This window comes from Hakea prostrata, chromosome 9, assembly GCF_041222555.1.
Source record: "Hakea prostrata isolate BN-2017 chromosome 9, UWA_Hpros_2, whole genome shotgun sequence".
Classification (NCBI taxonomy): Eukaryota; Viridiplantae; Streptophyta; class Magnoliopsida; order Proteales; family Proteaceae; genus Hakea; species Hakea prostrata.
In genome coordinates, this window is record NC_142608.1 from 58,658,839 (window position 1) to 58,677,245 (window position 18,407).

General features: G+C 36.3%; 2 protein-coding genes across 2 annotated transcripts; both read right to left on the reverse strand.

The window, feature by feature from the left end:
* Positions 1-1,118: 1,118 nt before the first annotated feature.
* Positions 1,119-3,105, reverse strand: LOC149005781 (putative pectinesterase 8). The gene is given in 6 exon segments (XM_089169259.1): positions 1,119-1,574; positions 1,680-1,939; positions 2,025-2,231; positions 2,415-2,586; positions 2,678-2,895; positions 2,897-3,105. Coding segments are annotated over 6 exon segments (1,206 nt in total). The 5' UTR covers positions 3,092-3,105; the 3' UTR covers positions 1,119-1,420.
* Positions 3,106-6,142: 3,037 nt separating this feature from the next.
* LOC149005782 (uncharacterized) lies at positions 6,143-7,147 on the reverse strand. Its single transcript, XM_089169520.1, has one exon. The coding sequence runs from the start codon at positions 7,075-7,077 to the stop codon at positions 6,448-6,450; it is 630 nt and encodes a 209-aa protein (XP_089025646.1). The 5' UTR covers positions 7,078-7,147; the 3' UTR covers positions 6,143-6,447.
* Between the last annotated feature and the right edge of the window lie 11,260 nt (positions 7,148-18,407).

Sequence of the window (18,407 nt, forward strand, 5' to 3'; positions counted from 1 at the left end):
TGGTCAACACTGTGTGCCGTGCAACGTAGTTTATACAGTTCACATTGGTAGTTTCCTCACAAAATCTATTTGGCAACTTCAAAGAGCATGTCGCTGGCAAGGTATCTTATGATACCCTATGACATTAGCTAATATGTATTTATATTGGATACAGTCGATACAATATATATCCGATACATTTCTTTAAGAGATTACACTAAACTACATTGTCTAATATAATATAATACTCAATGCAAAACAATGTCTCTTAAAATCAATACCCAATACTTTAAACTTTGATTCTAGGTAAAATGATAAAGTTTTTGTTCGTGTTTAATTTCAAGAAGATCTCATGATCGGATTAGATTCAATTGATTTAATGAGTTCTCCAAGATAAAGTTTGCAGATTGAATGATGCCTTGAATCTTCATCATAGCCCATTTCTTTGATATCAAGAAAAGGTTAACTTTTGGAGCGGTTCTTTTTCCCCCTTTTGTGGTTTGGGACTTGGAGTGGGGATAACGTGGAAGCTTTCACTCAAGATCGATAAATTCATCAAGGACCAGTAGCTTTCTAATGGAGGCCTCGGTTATCACGATGGGCCCTCTGGACAATGATGGGTGATGTTTACACAATTTGGGTAGTAGATAGGAATTTTATCCATTCCATTTCTTAACAAGGAAATGGACTGTGTGGATGTCTGACATGTGTCCGAACGTCATATCAAAAGAATAAATTAGATTTACAAGTCACATCAATTTTTTCTTTTACTTTTATCCCAATATTTTGATGTGACTTGTAAATTTAACTTCAACCCTATAATATGATGTCAGGACACGTGTCCCACATCCACTATAGTAGATAATCGGTTGGCCCATTCATTAAGTCCACGTTGATATAGATTGACAAATCTTGCAAACTTACAATGTTTTGGTTGGTCTATTCATTAAGTCACAACCTTTCGATGTGATTTGTAAATTTAACATCAACCCTTTGATGTGATGTTAAAACACATGTCACACATCCATACAGAAATGGACTGGATAAATGTCTGTAGTAGATGTCGGTTGGCCCATTCATTAAGTCCACGCCGCTATAGATTGACAAATCTTGCAGACTTACAGTGTTTTGGTTGGGCCAGCCCAAGCCCAAATAATCAGGGTTTGTTTTGGCAAAAAGTGGATTAAGCAGCAAAAACCAGCAGTTTTTTCAGTTACCAAATATATCACCTGCTGATCTAGCTAGCTTTGGCTTTCCTGATTGTCCCTAGTTGTTTGTTTGGTGCATTACAATTGGTTCCATGCAGTTCAGAAAACACTCTTGTATTATGCTTTATAGCAGTGATGAATGGATAAGCAAGACATGCACAGTTAAATTTTATATAATTAATCACTCTTTGGAGCCCATTTTCTTTGTAATTCAATTCAAAATGTTAAAAGACCTAAGCATATTGTTGCAACCATTGGTCCCCATCAATGAAAGTTGTATTAAGAAAAGAAGCAGCTTGTGTATCATTCAGTCTTTGAGCATAAGGAACTCTCATGGTCATATTAGCTCCTGCACCTGAGCACATATACTCTCCATAGAAGGTAGTCCTATTCCACACAAACAAAAAACAACAGTTCTCATGACTAATTTGTTACATCTGGCCTGCAAACTTTAAAGCAAACGAACTTAATTCTTCAAGCTTTGATACTTACAAGTCTCTGGCAGGATCATTGAAGTCATTCCAACCTTCTGGGGAGATGATATCTGTCATGGTTGTGTACGCAAAAATGACACGAGAGAACGGCCTCCAAGCCCGACCGAGCCATATTCTTCCTGTTCCTCCTATGGAGGAGTTCACAAATACAAACCCTGTGTTTTCATCCTTGGAAGTTCTACCATGTGCTGTAACAGCTCCATTTATATTCTTTGCTCCAACTGGTACTGGGCTTGCTATAGATATCAATTGGCAGTTCTGAGGACAGAAAGAGTGATGAGTAAGTAGCTCTGGAATGTCTAACTGCAACTTACTAAGAATGCAAGCAAAAGGGAAGTAGTACCTCATAAAGAGACCTTGCATTACCAAAAATGAAATCAATGGATCCTTGAATGTAGCAGTCCCTGAAGTAATGTCGACCCCTATCATCATGAAGGGTGTCTTGGGCTCCAAAGAATCCACACCCCCAGAAAGAAGCTTGATCTCCTGCTATCCTAATGGCCACTGCTTGAGCTCCAATATCACCAGGAGCTGGAATTGGAGCTACATTCTTGAGAAGGTACAAATGTAATTAGATACTAATTTGGAATTATGCCTATTATGTAAAAAATAATCCTAAGCATCTCCATCTCTCCCTATCGAAGCAATAGACATTGCATTAAGATTCTCCCATTAGTTCCTTTCAAGCTAGGTATTTAAAGGAAGCCCAAAAATTCAGTTTAAGTCTTCTCACCATGAAGCTAATGTTCTTTGCCACGAAATTGGATGCAAAAACCTGAACTGAACCACTATAGAATGTACCGCCTGAAGAATTGGCTGTGCCATTCCATGAAATTGCAGTAGACAGGAAACCTTGCCCTTGAAAGGTGATATTTGGTTTGGTCCTTTGAACCATCACCTTCTCACTAAACATAGTTGAATAAGGAACTGTATCATGTTGCAGATTTAAATTCTTCAAGGAAGCAAATAAGTAATTAGCTACCTTGGCTAACTTACAAGTATACGCCATTGTTGATCCATATAATGATCCTCTTTTGGCTTAAAACTGGAGCTGCATCGACAGCAGCTTGCACTGTTGTAAAATTGCAACACCCGTTCTTATCAACACAGATGATTGAGGTGGTGTTGGTGTCTGGTGGAGGGAAGTCAGGTGGGAAGTCATCACAGATAGAATCTGGTTTCTCATTTGGTTTGTAATGGTGGTGGTGGTGGTGGTGGTGGACGGTGGCTGCCATGGCTGCTAATGTTGCTGTGTGGGAAGAATTCTAGAACAATGGATGATTGTGATGAGAACAAGGTGGTGAAAACTTGGTTGGTGAGGTAGGTGAGGAGAGGTTGTTTTGGATTTGTGAGATGCATAGATATGAAAACAGCCAAAATTGCAAATAATGCAGCTCTTCTGAGATTCATTTTCTTGAAGCTAGTATGAGTGTCTGGGAGATGAGAGAAGAAAATATTTCCAAATAGAGTAAATAGAGGTATGCCCTTGAAGTCTAAGTCTAAATGGCATGCCTTACAAATTACCCTTTCTCCTAATGCTATGCTTTTGGATATGTGAACCTACCAATCTTAGCATGGGGGTTGCTTCAAATTAAAGGACTCTAGCAACCTCTCTCTCTCTCAAACACAACCGCTAGGCCCATATCATGTTTTTTTTTTTTTTTTTTGAAGAAAATGAGACTTATATTAAATAAGAGTAAATATTATAATATGAGAACCGCCGACCTCGTCTTTCATGTTGAACGAAAAGAGTGAGGCATTTAGGTAGTCTTACAGGATCACAAGAAATGACATGATGTAGACAAGCCGGCCAAGTACAAGGCGCATCGATTAGTCTCCCTTTCTTCATGACGGAAGTTGCATATAGTAAACCTTCTCCAAAGCTCATCAATTTCTTTAAGGATGTTTATGATGGTCCAAGCTGGTTGGCCTAAGCCAAGAATGATTTGAATTGAGACCATAGAGTCTGATTGAACAATGACTTTGTGAAGTCCTTCCCAAATGGCAAACAAAAGTCTAGTTTTGATAGCTATAATTGCAGCCTATAGGATGGTGATATTGTTCTTTCCATCAGCAGCTACGAAGACAACCTATCCACCATGGTCACGACAATTGGTACTAAAACCTCCATTTTTGTCTTTGATTGTTTTAAGTATGACTCATGCTTTACATTGTGTTGCCGACGGACACGGGGGAGGCCCCTCGACAGGGGTGTGGGGGCACTGCCCTGATAGCCTGTAGAGGATTCATATTTCTGTGGGTCTTGGCATTTCTTTAAAGTTTAGGCTTGAACCCATGAATAGTTGTGGCTTAAGGTTTTTAAGTATATATATATATATATATATATATATATATATATATATTCTCTTGTAACAGAACATTATATGTAGTTGTTTTCGAGAAGAATAGAGTGAGAAACCTAATACTAGACGTATAGCCTCACATTAAGGTAAACCAGGGTAAAATTCGTGTCTCCTTTTTCCTTGTTTTCTATTCATTTGTGTGTGATTGATTGCTCTAATCCTAACAAATTGAACCATCGATGATATAGATTTATGAGAAGCCAACCTGGGATTGAAGGGAAATCCAGTCATGCATAGGTTCCTTATCAGCAACGTGCCTCATCTGAAGGTTCATCACAGGAGAGTCAATGACCGGCCCATGTACTCTCTTCTTACTGTTCTTATGAACTTTTTGATTGGATCAAGTCCTTTACCCAACACTCATTAATTCTGAACTCACACGCTAAACCCATCAAGTCTGACATCAAACTCATTAGTTGTTCGCAATTTTGTAGTCAGCTCCTTCAACTGAGTAGAAAGAAAAGTAGGCAATTTCACCCAGTCTAGCCATTTTAAAAGAAAATGACCTCTAGTATCAAATTGTACAGAAGTAAAAAGATTGAAAATTTTTCGATCAACATATATTACCATTCTCCTTTAACCCCACACACCTTTCTCTTTTTTTTGGGTAAGAAGTCAAATGACTTCATTCAAAAGACAAGCTAAACTCAACACTCAAGGCTGAGGCATACAGGCATACCCAATAGAGACTGCCACCAAGGGGTGGATAGGGTCCAATGTGTCATGCTTGTCAAAGACACTACTTTTATCATGCCCTTGGAACATTTTAGAATCGAGAAGGAGATCATGAAGAGAATTTTAACAAAATTTGGATTCTAGTCATCTTTCTATGTGGGTAATATTAGTACTTTAGTCCAAATTTGAGAGAATTTTAAACTAAAATGGATAAACAGTTTACTGTATTTTATGTGCAATACGTACTTGTCCTCCCCACCCTATGTTAAATGAGTCTAGATTCTCTTCACTTAGGTGCACGGTCCACCTTTTTTTTTCTCTCTCACACTCAACCTGGCAAGTTGCCTGTATGAGATTGAGTGTAAGAGGAAAAAAATAAATGGACTATAGACCCAGGTGGAAAAAATCTGAATTAATATTGAATCTAACTCCGCCTATGTTGAGGCCAAGGTGCGACATTTCGGCGAGATTCTACATTTTCAGAGGTGCAGACACATTTTCAGGTGGAGTTTGACATTTTTAGAGGTTCAGTGCAGGGTGCGATCGTCAGGTTTGGGATGGAAGGGTTTGTGAGGTTTGGAAGAACTCGAGCGAGAAGAAGAGGATGAGGCAGTACTGGCCATGGATTTCAGCGATTTTCGTGAAGTAACGGCGATTTTCCGGTGACATATAACATAAATCGATTTCGCCCCCATTTTCTTTTCGCTCCTCACCGAATCGGGCAAAATTTCGCCCATATGTTTTACTTTGGTTGAGGCTACCCAAGAGCCATGAACCCAGTCCCAGAAACAGGTACAGACACCAAATATTACAAGACAATCATCTCCTCGACACAGAACCCTCCCTGTTAGTGAAAACGCTGGGAAACATAGCAAGATGGAGCATGGAGGCAGAGACCGAAACCCTGGGAAACATGATGCAGAGTCTGAGAACAAAATAAGAGCTTTCGTGGGGACATGGTTGCCGGCTGCTGCGCCACCGACCTTGTGGCATGTACCCAAGATTCCCAGCCGAATTCCTCTGCAACACGGCTCTTCTAGAGAGAGATGGTTTGATGCTAGCTACCTCCATTAGAGGACATGGGTGATTCACTTGTCAAGTTATCAATAAATAAGGTTGAACAGTTGGTCTCAATGCAGCTTACCAACCAAAGGGAAAAAAGATACTGTAAAGTTGAGGTGTTGAACAGGGAAAGGTTGAGAAAGGCAATCTTACCAAATCCAAGTATGAACCATGAAGGCGGCATATATGTCCTTTTGTTGAAATTCAACTTTGTAAAGATGAGTTGCAGGAATCCATGATTTGTCAAAGGAGGAGTGAGTGAAGACAAATTCTTAGTATCCATTGATGCCAGACCCCACCTCACCCTCACCCACACCCACAGCAAACCAAAACCCTATCTTAATCTTCCTCTTCAAATCAGCAACAGCGAAAAAAGGTAATTAAATGGAACAAAATTTTAGAATATTCCAAGACATGTTTTGAGCTAATCACTGAAAAACAACTCAATTCCTTATTTCCTTAGAACATAAATCAGAAGAAAAAAAAAAAAAGCAACATAGAAATATTATTAACTATTATCTTCTAGAGGAAGCGTGCAAAGGGGTAGAGAAGTTCATAAATATTTACATCACTAGGCAAATCCAAAAAGCCCATCTGTTACAAGTCAATACCTAATTTTCATCCTTGCTTGCCACTTTGATCTTTTTGTTTTAATGGGGAAATACCTTATGAAGCACGTGGGTTGAAAATACCATCCATCAGAAACCCATCAGAAGCAGAAACCTCCATGTTTGATCTCTGATTGCCGTTACTGAATCTCAGAAGAAACAGATCATTTGCACTGTTGTTGTTGTTGGTGGTGGTGTTATTGTTCATAGAGAACATATACGGCTGCTGCTGCTGCTGGTGTTGCAGATGGTACCCAGAAGGTGCCATGACTGTAGCTGCGTTCAGATTGTGTTGACCATTTCCAAGGCCAAAATTGAAGCTGGTTGGAGCAGTTTGAGGTCCAGTGGCGAAGGGTGCACTAGGAACTCCGGTGAATTGCTGAACCATGGCACGGAAGTTGGTGGTATCAGTGTTGAGTAGAGTTGTAGGAGTTCTCCTTGAAGCCCTTGATCTTCTCCGGCTTGGTTTCACAACACGGCCTTCTGGGTTCAAGTGGGCACTAACAGGACTCAAAGAAGCTGAATTTCCGGTTGTCGGAGTGCTGACTGAAGTCACCACTGTTGCGTCGGAGAACTGGTGGTGGCCGTATATAGCTGATGATGGTGGAGTTGGTGATTGGTCTTCTCCGGTGAGACTTCGCCGGTAGAATTGAAACCAGTCAGTAGGACTAGCCATTGTATCACTCATGGCAATCTGAGGAGAGATGAAAACAAAACTCTCGATCTCTTTCTCTCCCTCTCTCTCTCTCCTTCGTCAATTTGTGAGGGAATTCAAGGAGGAGACACTCTATGAGAGAGAGACGTATTTATAAAGGCCAAAAACATTGACTATTCGGTCAATATTTCTTATTTTCTCTATCTTTATTTGTAACAATGATAAACAATAAGGGGTAAAAACGGTATTATGCTGTTTAAGCCGCAGAGGCAGAGCCAGAGGCCTGAGGGTGGGTAAACTAGCACTGTCTCCGTCTTTCTATGACTTTCCTTGGCATAACTCCTTACAATCTGATTACCAAAAAAAAAAACTCCTTACAATCTTATATATCAAACTTTACCCAAAAAAAAGGAAAAATTCCTTCTATATGAAACCATTTTGCACCCAAAAGAAAATTTTTAAACTCAGACTTGTTGATTAAATTAGAGTCGTTTATGTCTAAAAATAAGAAGCTTAATTTCGGGAGATTGTTCTGTTGATAAAAATTCAATATTTCTATGTAGGAGATCAGAGTTCTAATCTTCTTGGAGTAGAGAGTAAAGCTCTACCCTGAGGATGTAGTCGAAGTGTGCATAAGCTAGCCCGAATGAACCTTTTTTAACACTTCCCTCTAAGTAACCTCCTAAAATCAATATCACTCCCAAAGTTATCTAATTTAAATTAGACCCCTTATAGGGTAAAAATATAGTTGAGTGGTGATATAAGGAAGTTAATTATTCCAAAAGGACAAGAATAATTTTGAACAGAAAACCTTATGCTCGATTCATTTCTTTGTTTCCTTTTACCGTTTACAACTTTATCGTCTCTCAATCATAAATCCTTGCAAAGTTTGGGAGGCATGTTCCACAAATAAACTCCATTTTTTAACTTAAGATGCGACAGTATAATTGAAAATGAATAAACAAAAACTAACAGAGACCAATGGTATTAAGCAATATAACTGATAAATTGGGTAACTTAGGGAATGACATTAACATTAGGGGGTAACTCAGGGAGTGACATTGAATTTTCAGTAATAAATAATTCAAACCCTAAGTGATTGCTCTTGGCTCTACCATAAGTTTTCAAGAAAATGCTTGGGAGTAGCGCTGCTCTGAACAGTCCACGACACAAATTCAAAGTTGGGTCTTCGCGTAATTTGGACCATTAATGTGAACAGTCTAAATTAAGTGAATGAATGTTGGAGGACCCAAATGTAGACCACTTGGAGCAATGTTGCTCCCAAGCAAGTTCCGAGTTTTCATATATTAGTAAAGGACAACAAATAAAGGGAGGGGGACATTGATTAGAGTACATAGACTATTGTGTGAGAGAGCTCTTTGATTAGCTAAGTGATCTGTCACATTATTTTATTCTCTCTTTATGTGTGAGAAGATGTTTCTATCAAAAGTAATATCCTTGAGTCATTAATGATATTCCAAACCTGAGAAGCAAAGTTACAATCAAGAAAGACATGCTCTGTTGAAATAATCAATCAAGGTTTAAAGTATCGATATTGAAAATCGTATCGATTAGGTGATTTTAAGAGATGTATTATCATGTATTAAATAATGTATTGTATTTGTCAATGCATTTTAGTGCAATTCAACAAAGAAACATATCGATATGTATAGTATCGGTTTGTATCTAATATGGATATGTATTGACTATTATAGTGTCATATCATAGATACTTTAACATTGCCGATAAGTGTAAGTTTAAGTAATTCATATGATTTCATCTATTTAACGGTCGAAAAGACATAGAAAACACAAGGCTTGAAGAGGAAGACAAATCCCAAGAGCAAAGGCTAGTAGGGATCTTGGGCTAGGCATCAATTTTGAAGGGATTGTGCTTCAGTGAATGTGCAACACTAAAAAACATAGGGCAACGATCGAAAAAGAGTGATCTAAGTCAAAATCTCCACCACTCATTTTGTATTTTTATTTTTTATTCCAATTTTGAAGATGAAATGCAGAAGAGTGTTTGGCACTCATTTGATGTGATGGGTCCTCTTCTTTCTGGAACGTCTAGTAGGGCCAGAAACGTGGTGGGACCCAACATGTTGGCGAATGGCTTCCTGGAAGGAACCATCAACCATGAACCAAACCTGACGTCATCATCTTGCATTGACACGTCAGCAGCCGACTTGACTCGCGGTAGGTGACTGCGGAGCATTTCGAGGCGGAGTCTTCGGTCAAAAGGGAAGGCGTGATCCCCTACTCCCCCACCCAACGTATTAAATCGTGATTCCCTCCCTGTAGTCTCCATCATTTATGTATTTTTACACGATCAACGACTGAAAAGCTTCAAGAGCTTGAACTCTGATTTTTTTAATTTATTATTCTCAATACCTTTTTTAATTTAAATTAATACAACACCTACAATGCCCCTAGCTTTTGTACATTAGACTAGCTCAAATCTTTACAAAGATTTTGTCCATTATCTTCTAAAAATGGTTGATTTTGTATTTGGTACTCCGCATTTAATGCGTGAGACCCTCTAAGCCAAGCATCTTGGATTTTTAGTTCGAAATTTCGATTGAAATTTTGAATCTGATGCACTGATATCTTGTATGACGGTCATGCATATGATTGAAGCAATTTCACTATATTTTTTATGAGTTGTAATGTATTTAGATGTCTAATTAAAATTGACGGAGTTGAATTGCTCCTCATTTAGGATAGTAGTCATGTTTATGGGTTTCAATTTTTTTTCTCGTTGGAGGAGTTCTTCAATGAGTGTTTAATAAATTATAGAATCTATTTAGACATGATATTCTAGTTTAAGGGCACTTGTTCGATTTTTTTTGAGTTAATATAATACACATGATTGAATTATCTAATTCATTGAGTATTCATCGAAAGATTTCCCCTAAAGAAAGGTACCAAATTCATAAGTTTACACTCAAACACACAAATCACATTTTCAAAGAATGTACATGACATAAAAATAAAAATAAAATAAATAAAATAAAGTTAAAAAAAATAAATAAATAAGAAGAAGAAGGGTGATTGTTGTGAGATTTGTGATAGGTTAAAGACAATAGTCTGTTTTTTACCCCAAAAATAAAATAATAAATAAAATCTTAATGACGATTAAATTACATCTTGAATGATCTAATAAGAATATTCAAGATAATGTTGCATATACATGGTCTTTAGTAGTGACATCATTTTGTTGATAAGACAAGAGTAATGATTTATAATCCTAAGAAATGCCGATAAAAATCAATCTTAGAGAGGAAAAAAAAGATAAAAATCATTCTTAGAGAGGAAAAAGAGGGGGGGGGAGTTTTTACTGCCAACCCCTTAATTACTAACTAAAATTTGTATCATTCCTCTAAGTTATTTAATTTATCATTAGACCCCCTAGAAGGTAAAGATATATCAATGACACTTCATGTTGTTTAGAAATTATAATCAAATATAAACTTAGAATGTGAGGTACAATAATGGTATTAGTAATAATGGTATTAGCTAACGGGTCGATCTCAAGGAGATATGTCACTTATAATTCAACTTCTTAATAGTAATGCGAGAGTGCAATGATTCAATTTTTGTTAACTAATTAACTAAAATAAACGATCCTAATCTATACTTCTAATGCAATCAAATTGAAAAGAAAAATAAAATAAACACAATCAATGCATAAATAAAAGACAGGAAAAAAAATGCGAAGAATAAAAATAAAAGGAAAAGGGAAGTGATCAAGAGGATTAGCTCGGATCGAGGGAAGGGGAGTATAATAATAATAATGACTTTGACCGTGGACCCTTTGCCGTAGCTTACAGTCCACCGATTGGAGGAATGGATATTAAAGGGAAAAAAAAAACAATGCAGAAAGTAAATAACAAAGCAATAAACAAAGCAATAAAAGGAAAAGGAAGCCTTAACCAGATAGGCACGACTGTAGGCATATCTAATCAAGGATCCAGGGGAACAATAAATAAATGCTGAAAGTAAATTGCAGAAAATAAAAAAGGAAGCCTTAACTAAAGAGAGGCACGACTGTAGGCATCTCTGATTAAAGATCCAGGGGATGGGAGAACAATAACGAAAATAACATAAATTAAGGATCCAGGGGATGGGAGAACAATAAGTAACTGCTGAAAATTAATCATAAATTAAGAATATGGAGGGGTAGATAGAAGCAGGAATGGAGGGAGGAGAGAAGATTAATAAAGAAGGTTACTTACTTGCGAATTGAACAAACGATTTGAATCTCAACCAACCCTAACAACCAGATCTAGATCTAGAATGATTTAAATCTACAATTACTAGATCCAGAGAAAAACGAATCTAAAAACTTGAACTTAAATTGCATTACATAAAAAAATTAAACATAAACATTGAATATACAAATTTAAATCTCATAAATGCAATCAAAGAAAACTAAAGAAAGCCTAAATAAACTGAAGAGAGAAAAAATAATGCTTCTACTAAGCTCTAGAACATGTTCTCCTTTGATGGAGTATGCTCTCCTTTTATAGAGTTTACATGAAATATGAAGCACGGCTGAATTTGAATTTTAGGGTTTTGACGTACTAATTGTGCCGACTTAGAGAGATCAGATGCATAATTCCACCGTTGGATTTGAGGTTTAAATAGTTGTGAAGCTCTCCTCAAAAAATCAGCAAGATCGAACATCGGATGACTGTTCAATGAAGGGTTTGATCGAAACTGAATAGAGGCATTCAAAAACGGGATTTTTCCTCTTTTTCTTTCTGAATATAATTATTTTTCCTCTTTTTCTTTCTTTAATTAAATCCAAGATAGGAAATAAGATATTGAGGTATGCAAGGACTCTTTTCCATTTGGACTCTCTCAATAATATCTCTGTAGATTTAATTTAAAATCTCAGCCATAGATCAAATTTGCCTTCTTCTCTTCAATATTTTGGAGTTGGCCCATAATCACACATCTCTAGCCCATCATGCTCCAGATCAGGCAGGCCTATTTTCGCATTTGAAAATTTTAATAGACTTCTTGACATGTAAAATAGCATGATTCAAACCCAAAACTCCAAATATTTGCTTAAATCTTGAAAAGTCCTAAAATCTACAAAAACAACATAAAACCCAAGGTAACTCCACTCTAAGTGTATAAAATGCATGCTTTATGCCCTAAGATTTTACACATAAATGTGCTCATCAACTGATAAATTAAATAATTCAAGAAATGGCATTAATATTAAAGGATAACTCGTCATATTAAAAAAAATAAAAAATTAATATTGAAACTGTTTATAATTACATGACAGCTAATGGCGATTATAATTTGACCGACAAAATAGTAAAGTGATGGCAATAAGTCGGCAACGAAGTTGTCATATTGACCATAAAAAACATATTTTTTTAATCTGAAACCAATATGAAGTTCATATTCTAAATCCATACAGGTATAAGTAAAAACAAATCTTCATCTATTACAGAATAGAAGATCCCATGAAGAAAAAAAAAATGCTAGAGCTTCAAGAGGAAGAACCCTAAAAAGGAAAAAATCAGAGAAGATTGAAAAAGAAAGAATTAAGAAAAGTCAAACTTCACATGGCGTTGATGAAGGTAACCAAGGGTGGGTCCCATATTAAGAAGTGACCGATTTAGCATCGCAAGTAATGTTGAATTTGTGAGTTACCATTAGAAAAGATGTCAAGCTTTTGGGGGGTAAATTGAAAAGTCAAACAAGTACTGAAAATATTAAAAGGAAAAATGGAAGAGTAATAATTGGTTCAAACTTCCAAGGTGTGAGTCGTGTGACCACCACATTGGACTAAGTCCTGGTCTTACCTTGTGACCCATCAAACCTAGAAACATGGTTTGACTGCTCTACCAAATAATTCAACTACTCCATCACCCATTAGATCACTAAAATAATCCTGTAAATAAGTTACATTATATGTCACAAATTGGTAACTAAAACTAATAACCAACTGGTTCAAACCATGGTCGGTTCAATTGCCTCGATTAGGGCCGGTTCAAGAAGTTAACCTAGAGATGTCTTGGGCATGAAGAAATTCGACAGTCATAGAAAGAAACGTGATTCTGCCAAGTTTGGAATAAACAATCGTGCTTCATATAGGAAATTACAACTAAGACAGATGTACATAAGATTTGTTAATTAATCTAATAGTCGTAGCAAACACAGAGTTGTTTCTAGTGGTGAAACACCTCTTAGTGAAGAGGTCGTGGTTTCGACTTTTGTTGAGGCATATTAATATCTCAATCCCCCGGCTTAATAAAGCCCCTTTGAACGGAGTCGTTTCCCCTCCATTGTGACTTTTAATTAAACTCTACAACTCACCAAAGCTCTTTAGTGGTACTCTTATTGACTTAACCATCGCATGTGTTTTTCGAACTGTCGAGTCGGCCCACTTCTGACGTTTGTTTTGTAGGTATTCAAGGATTAAGCAATTTTTAAACGCATCACAAACGAATGAAATGCCTTCCTTATGTTTAATTACAAATGGATTTATTTAGCTACAATAGAAGGCGCTAAGGGTCAAGATGAAGCTTTTGCATATACATGCTATTTTTAATTTGTTCATATGAATGAGATTTTCCTTTTTTTGGAGTTGGGGTTCATCTGGGTCAGCTTGCACATACCTTTACTACATCCTTAAAGGAGACACCTCAGCGAGAGTCGAACCCACAACCTCTTCACCAAGAGACATGGATCTTACTGCTAGAGCAACTTTGTGTTGACAAATGAATGAGATACTCTTTTGGGGTAAAATGTAAGTCTTTTTATTTTCTCTAACTTTAAATACATAATAATGATATATAAAATTCATGACTATGGTTTGATTGAACATAGAATTTGAATCTTCTAGTGTTCTAGAATTAAAAAAAATTATTTATCATATCACTGGTTTTCGTGTCATGTTTTAAGATATTTGTTAAAGATAATGTTCAATATTAGTATAGAAAGAAAACGAACCAGTAATGAAAATAAGACTCACATATATCTCAATGAGAATACATGAAACAGAAACCGAATATAATTCACATGTAAAGACACCAAAAACAAAATCAAATTAAGTTGTCACATGTATCACCTAAATACAATCCATGCCAATGCATGTGAAATTGTGAATGAGGACCCACATATCGCTTTTGGACCTGGTACGCACTTTGACATTTGTCATTTGATAATACGAGTTAAGTTCAATAGAAAACTCGTACAATTTCAATGACTAAATTATAATTCAAAATAAACAAGAAAGAGTTGCCCTCATTTTTATTTTATTTATTTGATAAAATCACCAAAATTCCACCAAAGGGAGTTCAAATAAAGGGAATTAAAACATCTATGTTATTTCAATATCTATTTTGGTAAAACATTGAATGGTCTAAGCTATAATGAAGAAGGGCTTGTATAACATAGACCTTACAAAAGAATAAATCTGAAATGGATTTTTCTCCTGTTGAAAGATTAGAATTCAACCCTTAAGTAGAACCAACAAGAGAAAAGTATTCATTAGAATTGTGATAAGTTGATTTCATACATATTATTTTATATGATTAATTTATTATATTTTCATGTATTTACAATTGTTTTATATCAATTTACCCTAATATGATATGACAATGAATATGTTGCACCATTTCCTTTAATTTCTATAATTTTGGTGATTTTATATATTTCCTAACAAATTCTAATAAAGATTTATTACTTTTCATGTGGAAATTATCAATCAAATCCGGGTACTATTCAGTCCTACCTCAAGTCAAAAACATAAAGAGAATGAGTCCTTGCAACAAGGATCTCTATTTCCTATAGGATTGATCAAAGAAGGTAAAGTAGTATCCCCAATTCAAATAAGAAGGAGAGAAGAATCCTAATTGGTGTCTCTGTCCAGTTTTGATCAAGATCTTCATCGGATGGTCATATGGTGTCCGATCGACCTGATTTTTGGAGGAGAGCTTCACGACTTCTGGTCTTCAAATCCAACGGTGGGATTATGCATTGGAGATCTCTAAGTTGTCCGATTCATACGTCAAAACACTCCTGGTTGTCAGATAAGAACCGATATTCAAACTCGAGTTTAATTAATCTATAAGGAGATCAAACCCGGAGTGCGTTTTGGGGCGGGGGCGGGGGTTGCGCGGGTGGCGGGTGGGGAGTTTTTTTTTTTTGTTTTGCTTTTGTTTTTAATTTGAAATAAAAAAATTTATGTTTTTCTAATATGTATTTTGTTTAAATCCATTTGACTGTCATCAATATAATTTTGAATATTGTTTCCTTGATTGAGTTTTTACTAATCATGCCTTGATCACTAACGATTGTATCATGAATCTGAAGGATTGGGTTTTTCTCCTGTTGAAAGATTAGAATTCAACCCTTAAGTAGAACCAACTAGAAAGACAAGAGAAAAGTATTCATTAGAATTGGGACTAATAGATAGGGAAGGAATCTCGACTACAACCAGGAAAATATTAAAAAATAAAGGGGGAGGGGAATGCTTAGTTATGGTGAATCGACCCCTAGGTCTTGCAATTAATAATCTCAATTTAACTTTCAATTTGCAATATAGTCTAGAAATTATTATCTTCCTTATTATTTGTTCAAATAAAATTGGTATAATTAATTTGGTACTTAATCTATAGTCTTCGAGGGATCGATCTTTTATCATTATATTACTTGTTACGACAACCATACACTTCGGTACTTTCACAACAAATTGGACAAACAGAGGAATCTTAGTTTAAATTTTGAAACTTTTTTTTTTTGGGTAAAACAATTTTGAAAGAATTGAAAAAACTTAACACAATCATGTCCTTTTTGAAAGAGAGACCCCCGAGGTTTATCAATGTGCTAACTTTTTGGCGAGCTTGATTTCTGTGCTGATAGAGATTTGGTTGAATATGAATGGTTTACCTTACAAGCTTCATGATTAGTCAATGAAGAGACGAAGGGTAGACAATTCTTTTGCCACTAATCTTATAATTTCTTTATTATTGTATTTAAAATATGTTTAATTTTATTTATTTAAAAATTTTAACTTCTCATTATTATGATGTTGCCCAAACATTATTGGTAACTACAACTTAGTTCAAGGTTGTTATCTAGAAGTGTTTGATGGGAGCATCATTTTTACAAGGCTCATCTGAACATGTATTCTAAGAAGAAAATATTACTGCAATTTTCTGTAAACTCTGGTCCTCCGTTTTGTTAGCAAGAAAAAAAAAATTCATGTCTCTCTATCGTTCGGTTGCTAAGGAAAAACTGCAAGAACTTGATTTCTTCAACATTGAAGACGATAACCTGATGAACTCACAAAAGACTTCCAGAAACAAGTTTATCATGTTTTCCGCATGATTGAACTAATAACATGACTAGTTAAGTTCTTGAGTTCAATATTCAATAAATTGATTACTTGCTCCTGATAGTTTTTACATTACGATCTCTCCTTTGTTCCGAAAAATGTGTGGTTATCCCAAAATGTGCGCCTAGATTTAAGGTGAGTGGTGGCCATCAAAATCCAATTTTCTGGTCCCCTATCAAACCTCCAAAGTGTGCAAAAGCATGGGCTGATAGTGATAGAACCAAAATGTTTGGCCTAGTCTTCTTATGGATTATTGTCTAATGAGTCTCTACCAAATTTGATTTGATGTTAAAATTTCAGAAACCCTAGCAGTCAATCTGACCCAACCCATTTCTTATTGGATTGGTTTGGTTTTGATTTGGAATGTAACAAAACTTAAGTTCTAAATCGGATTATTCAAATCAGAACTAATAATGAAATTTGAAAACCGGATTTAAATAGATACACTAACTGAATCGATATAAAGTTATACACCCGGAAATCATTAAAAGAAAATAAGACATTTTTGTAAATGATCTTACGCACCCTTATGGATTTAGGAGTGCGATCAGCCCAGGTTGAAATGGGCTGGGCTGGGCTGGGCCCAGGCAAGCTTGGGCCATGACCCATTAATTAGTTGAACCCAAAGCCAAACCCAGACCCAAATGCAAGACTGGATAAGAACCTCAAGTAACAATTTGTGTTGTTCCTAGGGTTGCAACAGGGTTGGGCTGGGCCAGGCTTTTGCAATCCCAAGATCAGCTCTATGTATTATAATCTAAGCTCATTCCAGCCCTAATCCTAATTCAGGGCCAATGATTATTGTCCCTAACCCTAAACCCTACAGGGTCAAGCCAAGTCCATTCTTGGCCCTAATTGGCCTAATCCTTGGCCCTATACTTGGCCCTAGCACATCCATGTTCCTAATTCATTGAGATCAAAATCAAGGTCAAAATTAGGGTCAACACCAAGCCTAGGGTCAAGGCAAAAAATCAGAGACGGGTTGGGAGGCCAAAGAGTAATCCTAGGCCCGCTCTTGGCCTTAGTTAGGGCCAGAAAAATCTTGAGCCCAAGCCTATTTAGGCTCAGGGCAAAACTTGCATCCCTAGAGCTTGTTCCCTCAAATTAAATGAGTTAGGTTGAAGAAAACCAACTCTATGTCTAATTTGCATTACAAGAACATCAAATAATGGAAAGCAAACTATAATTAACATATAACACTAAAAAAAATCTTTTGAATTGAATTGAACTAAATTGTGTTTTTCACGTTTTAAACTGTGGAGAACACTTTGTTTATAACCATATTACAATTGTGCTACAAGCGGACTCTTTTTCGGCTGCAGGAGAGTTTTAGTGTGTTTATTCATAACAAACTTTACTTTCCTATCTGATTTGAACTCAACTGGTTAGGGAAAAAAGTATATATATATATATATATATATATATATATATATATTTGAACTCAACTCAAATTGTAGATATCCTGATGAAACAGAATCTCTGCTGCTCTGTTATAAGTATGCATTGCTAGTACCAGTTTCTCTCTGTTCTGTATAGGTTCTTCTTCTTCTTGTCCAGTTTGTTTTTGTACAGCAGTGAATAATCTTGATGGAGCCCAGAGGAAATGATGGTGGACGGACGAGAGCCCGTGTGAAGAAATTGTTGAAGGCGTTGGCTAAGAATGTGAGAGTGAAGTTGGATTTTAATGTGAACAGAAGTTATGCCATGAATTCGGATAATGAGGAGGAACTGCGTCAGATCTGCAGCTTGATTGATTCGGACAATTACGAAAGCCCTTGGACCTGGAGTTTGATTCTTCAACAGTTCAACGAACCCTCCTTTTGGTTTCAACTTGCGGTTGTTGTTGTTACCGTCCTTCTTGCTCTGTTATGTCCGTGTGAAACATGGAGGATTGGATTTGCAGTTTTGGCTGCTCTGATGTTCTTGATATTGATTTCATACGTTATCACTCAAGTCTGGGAGGAGCGATGCGCCGAGCAAGCACTGCTAGAACATCC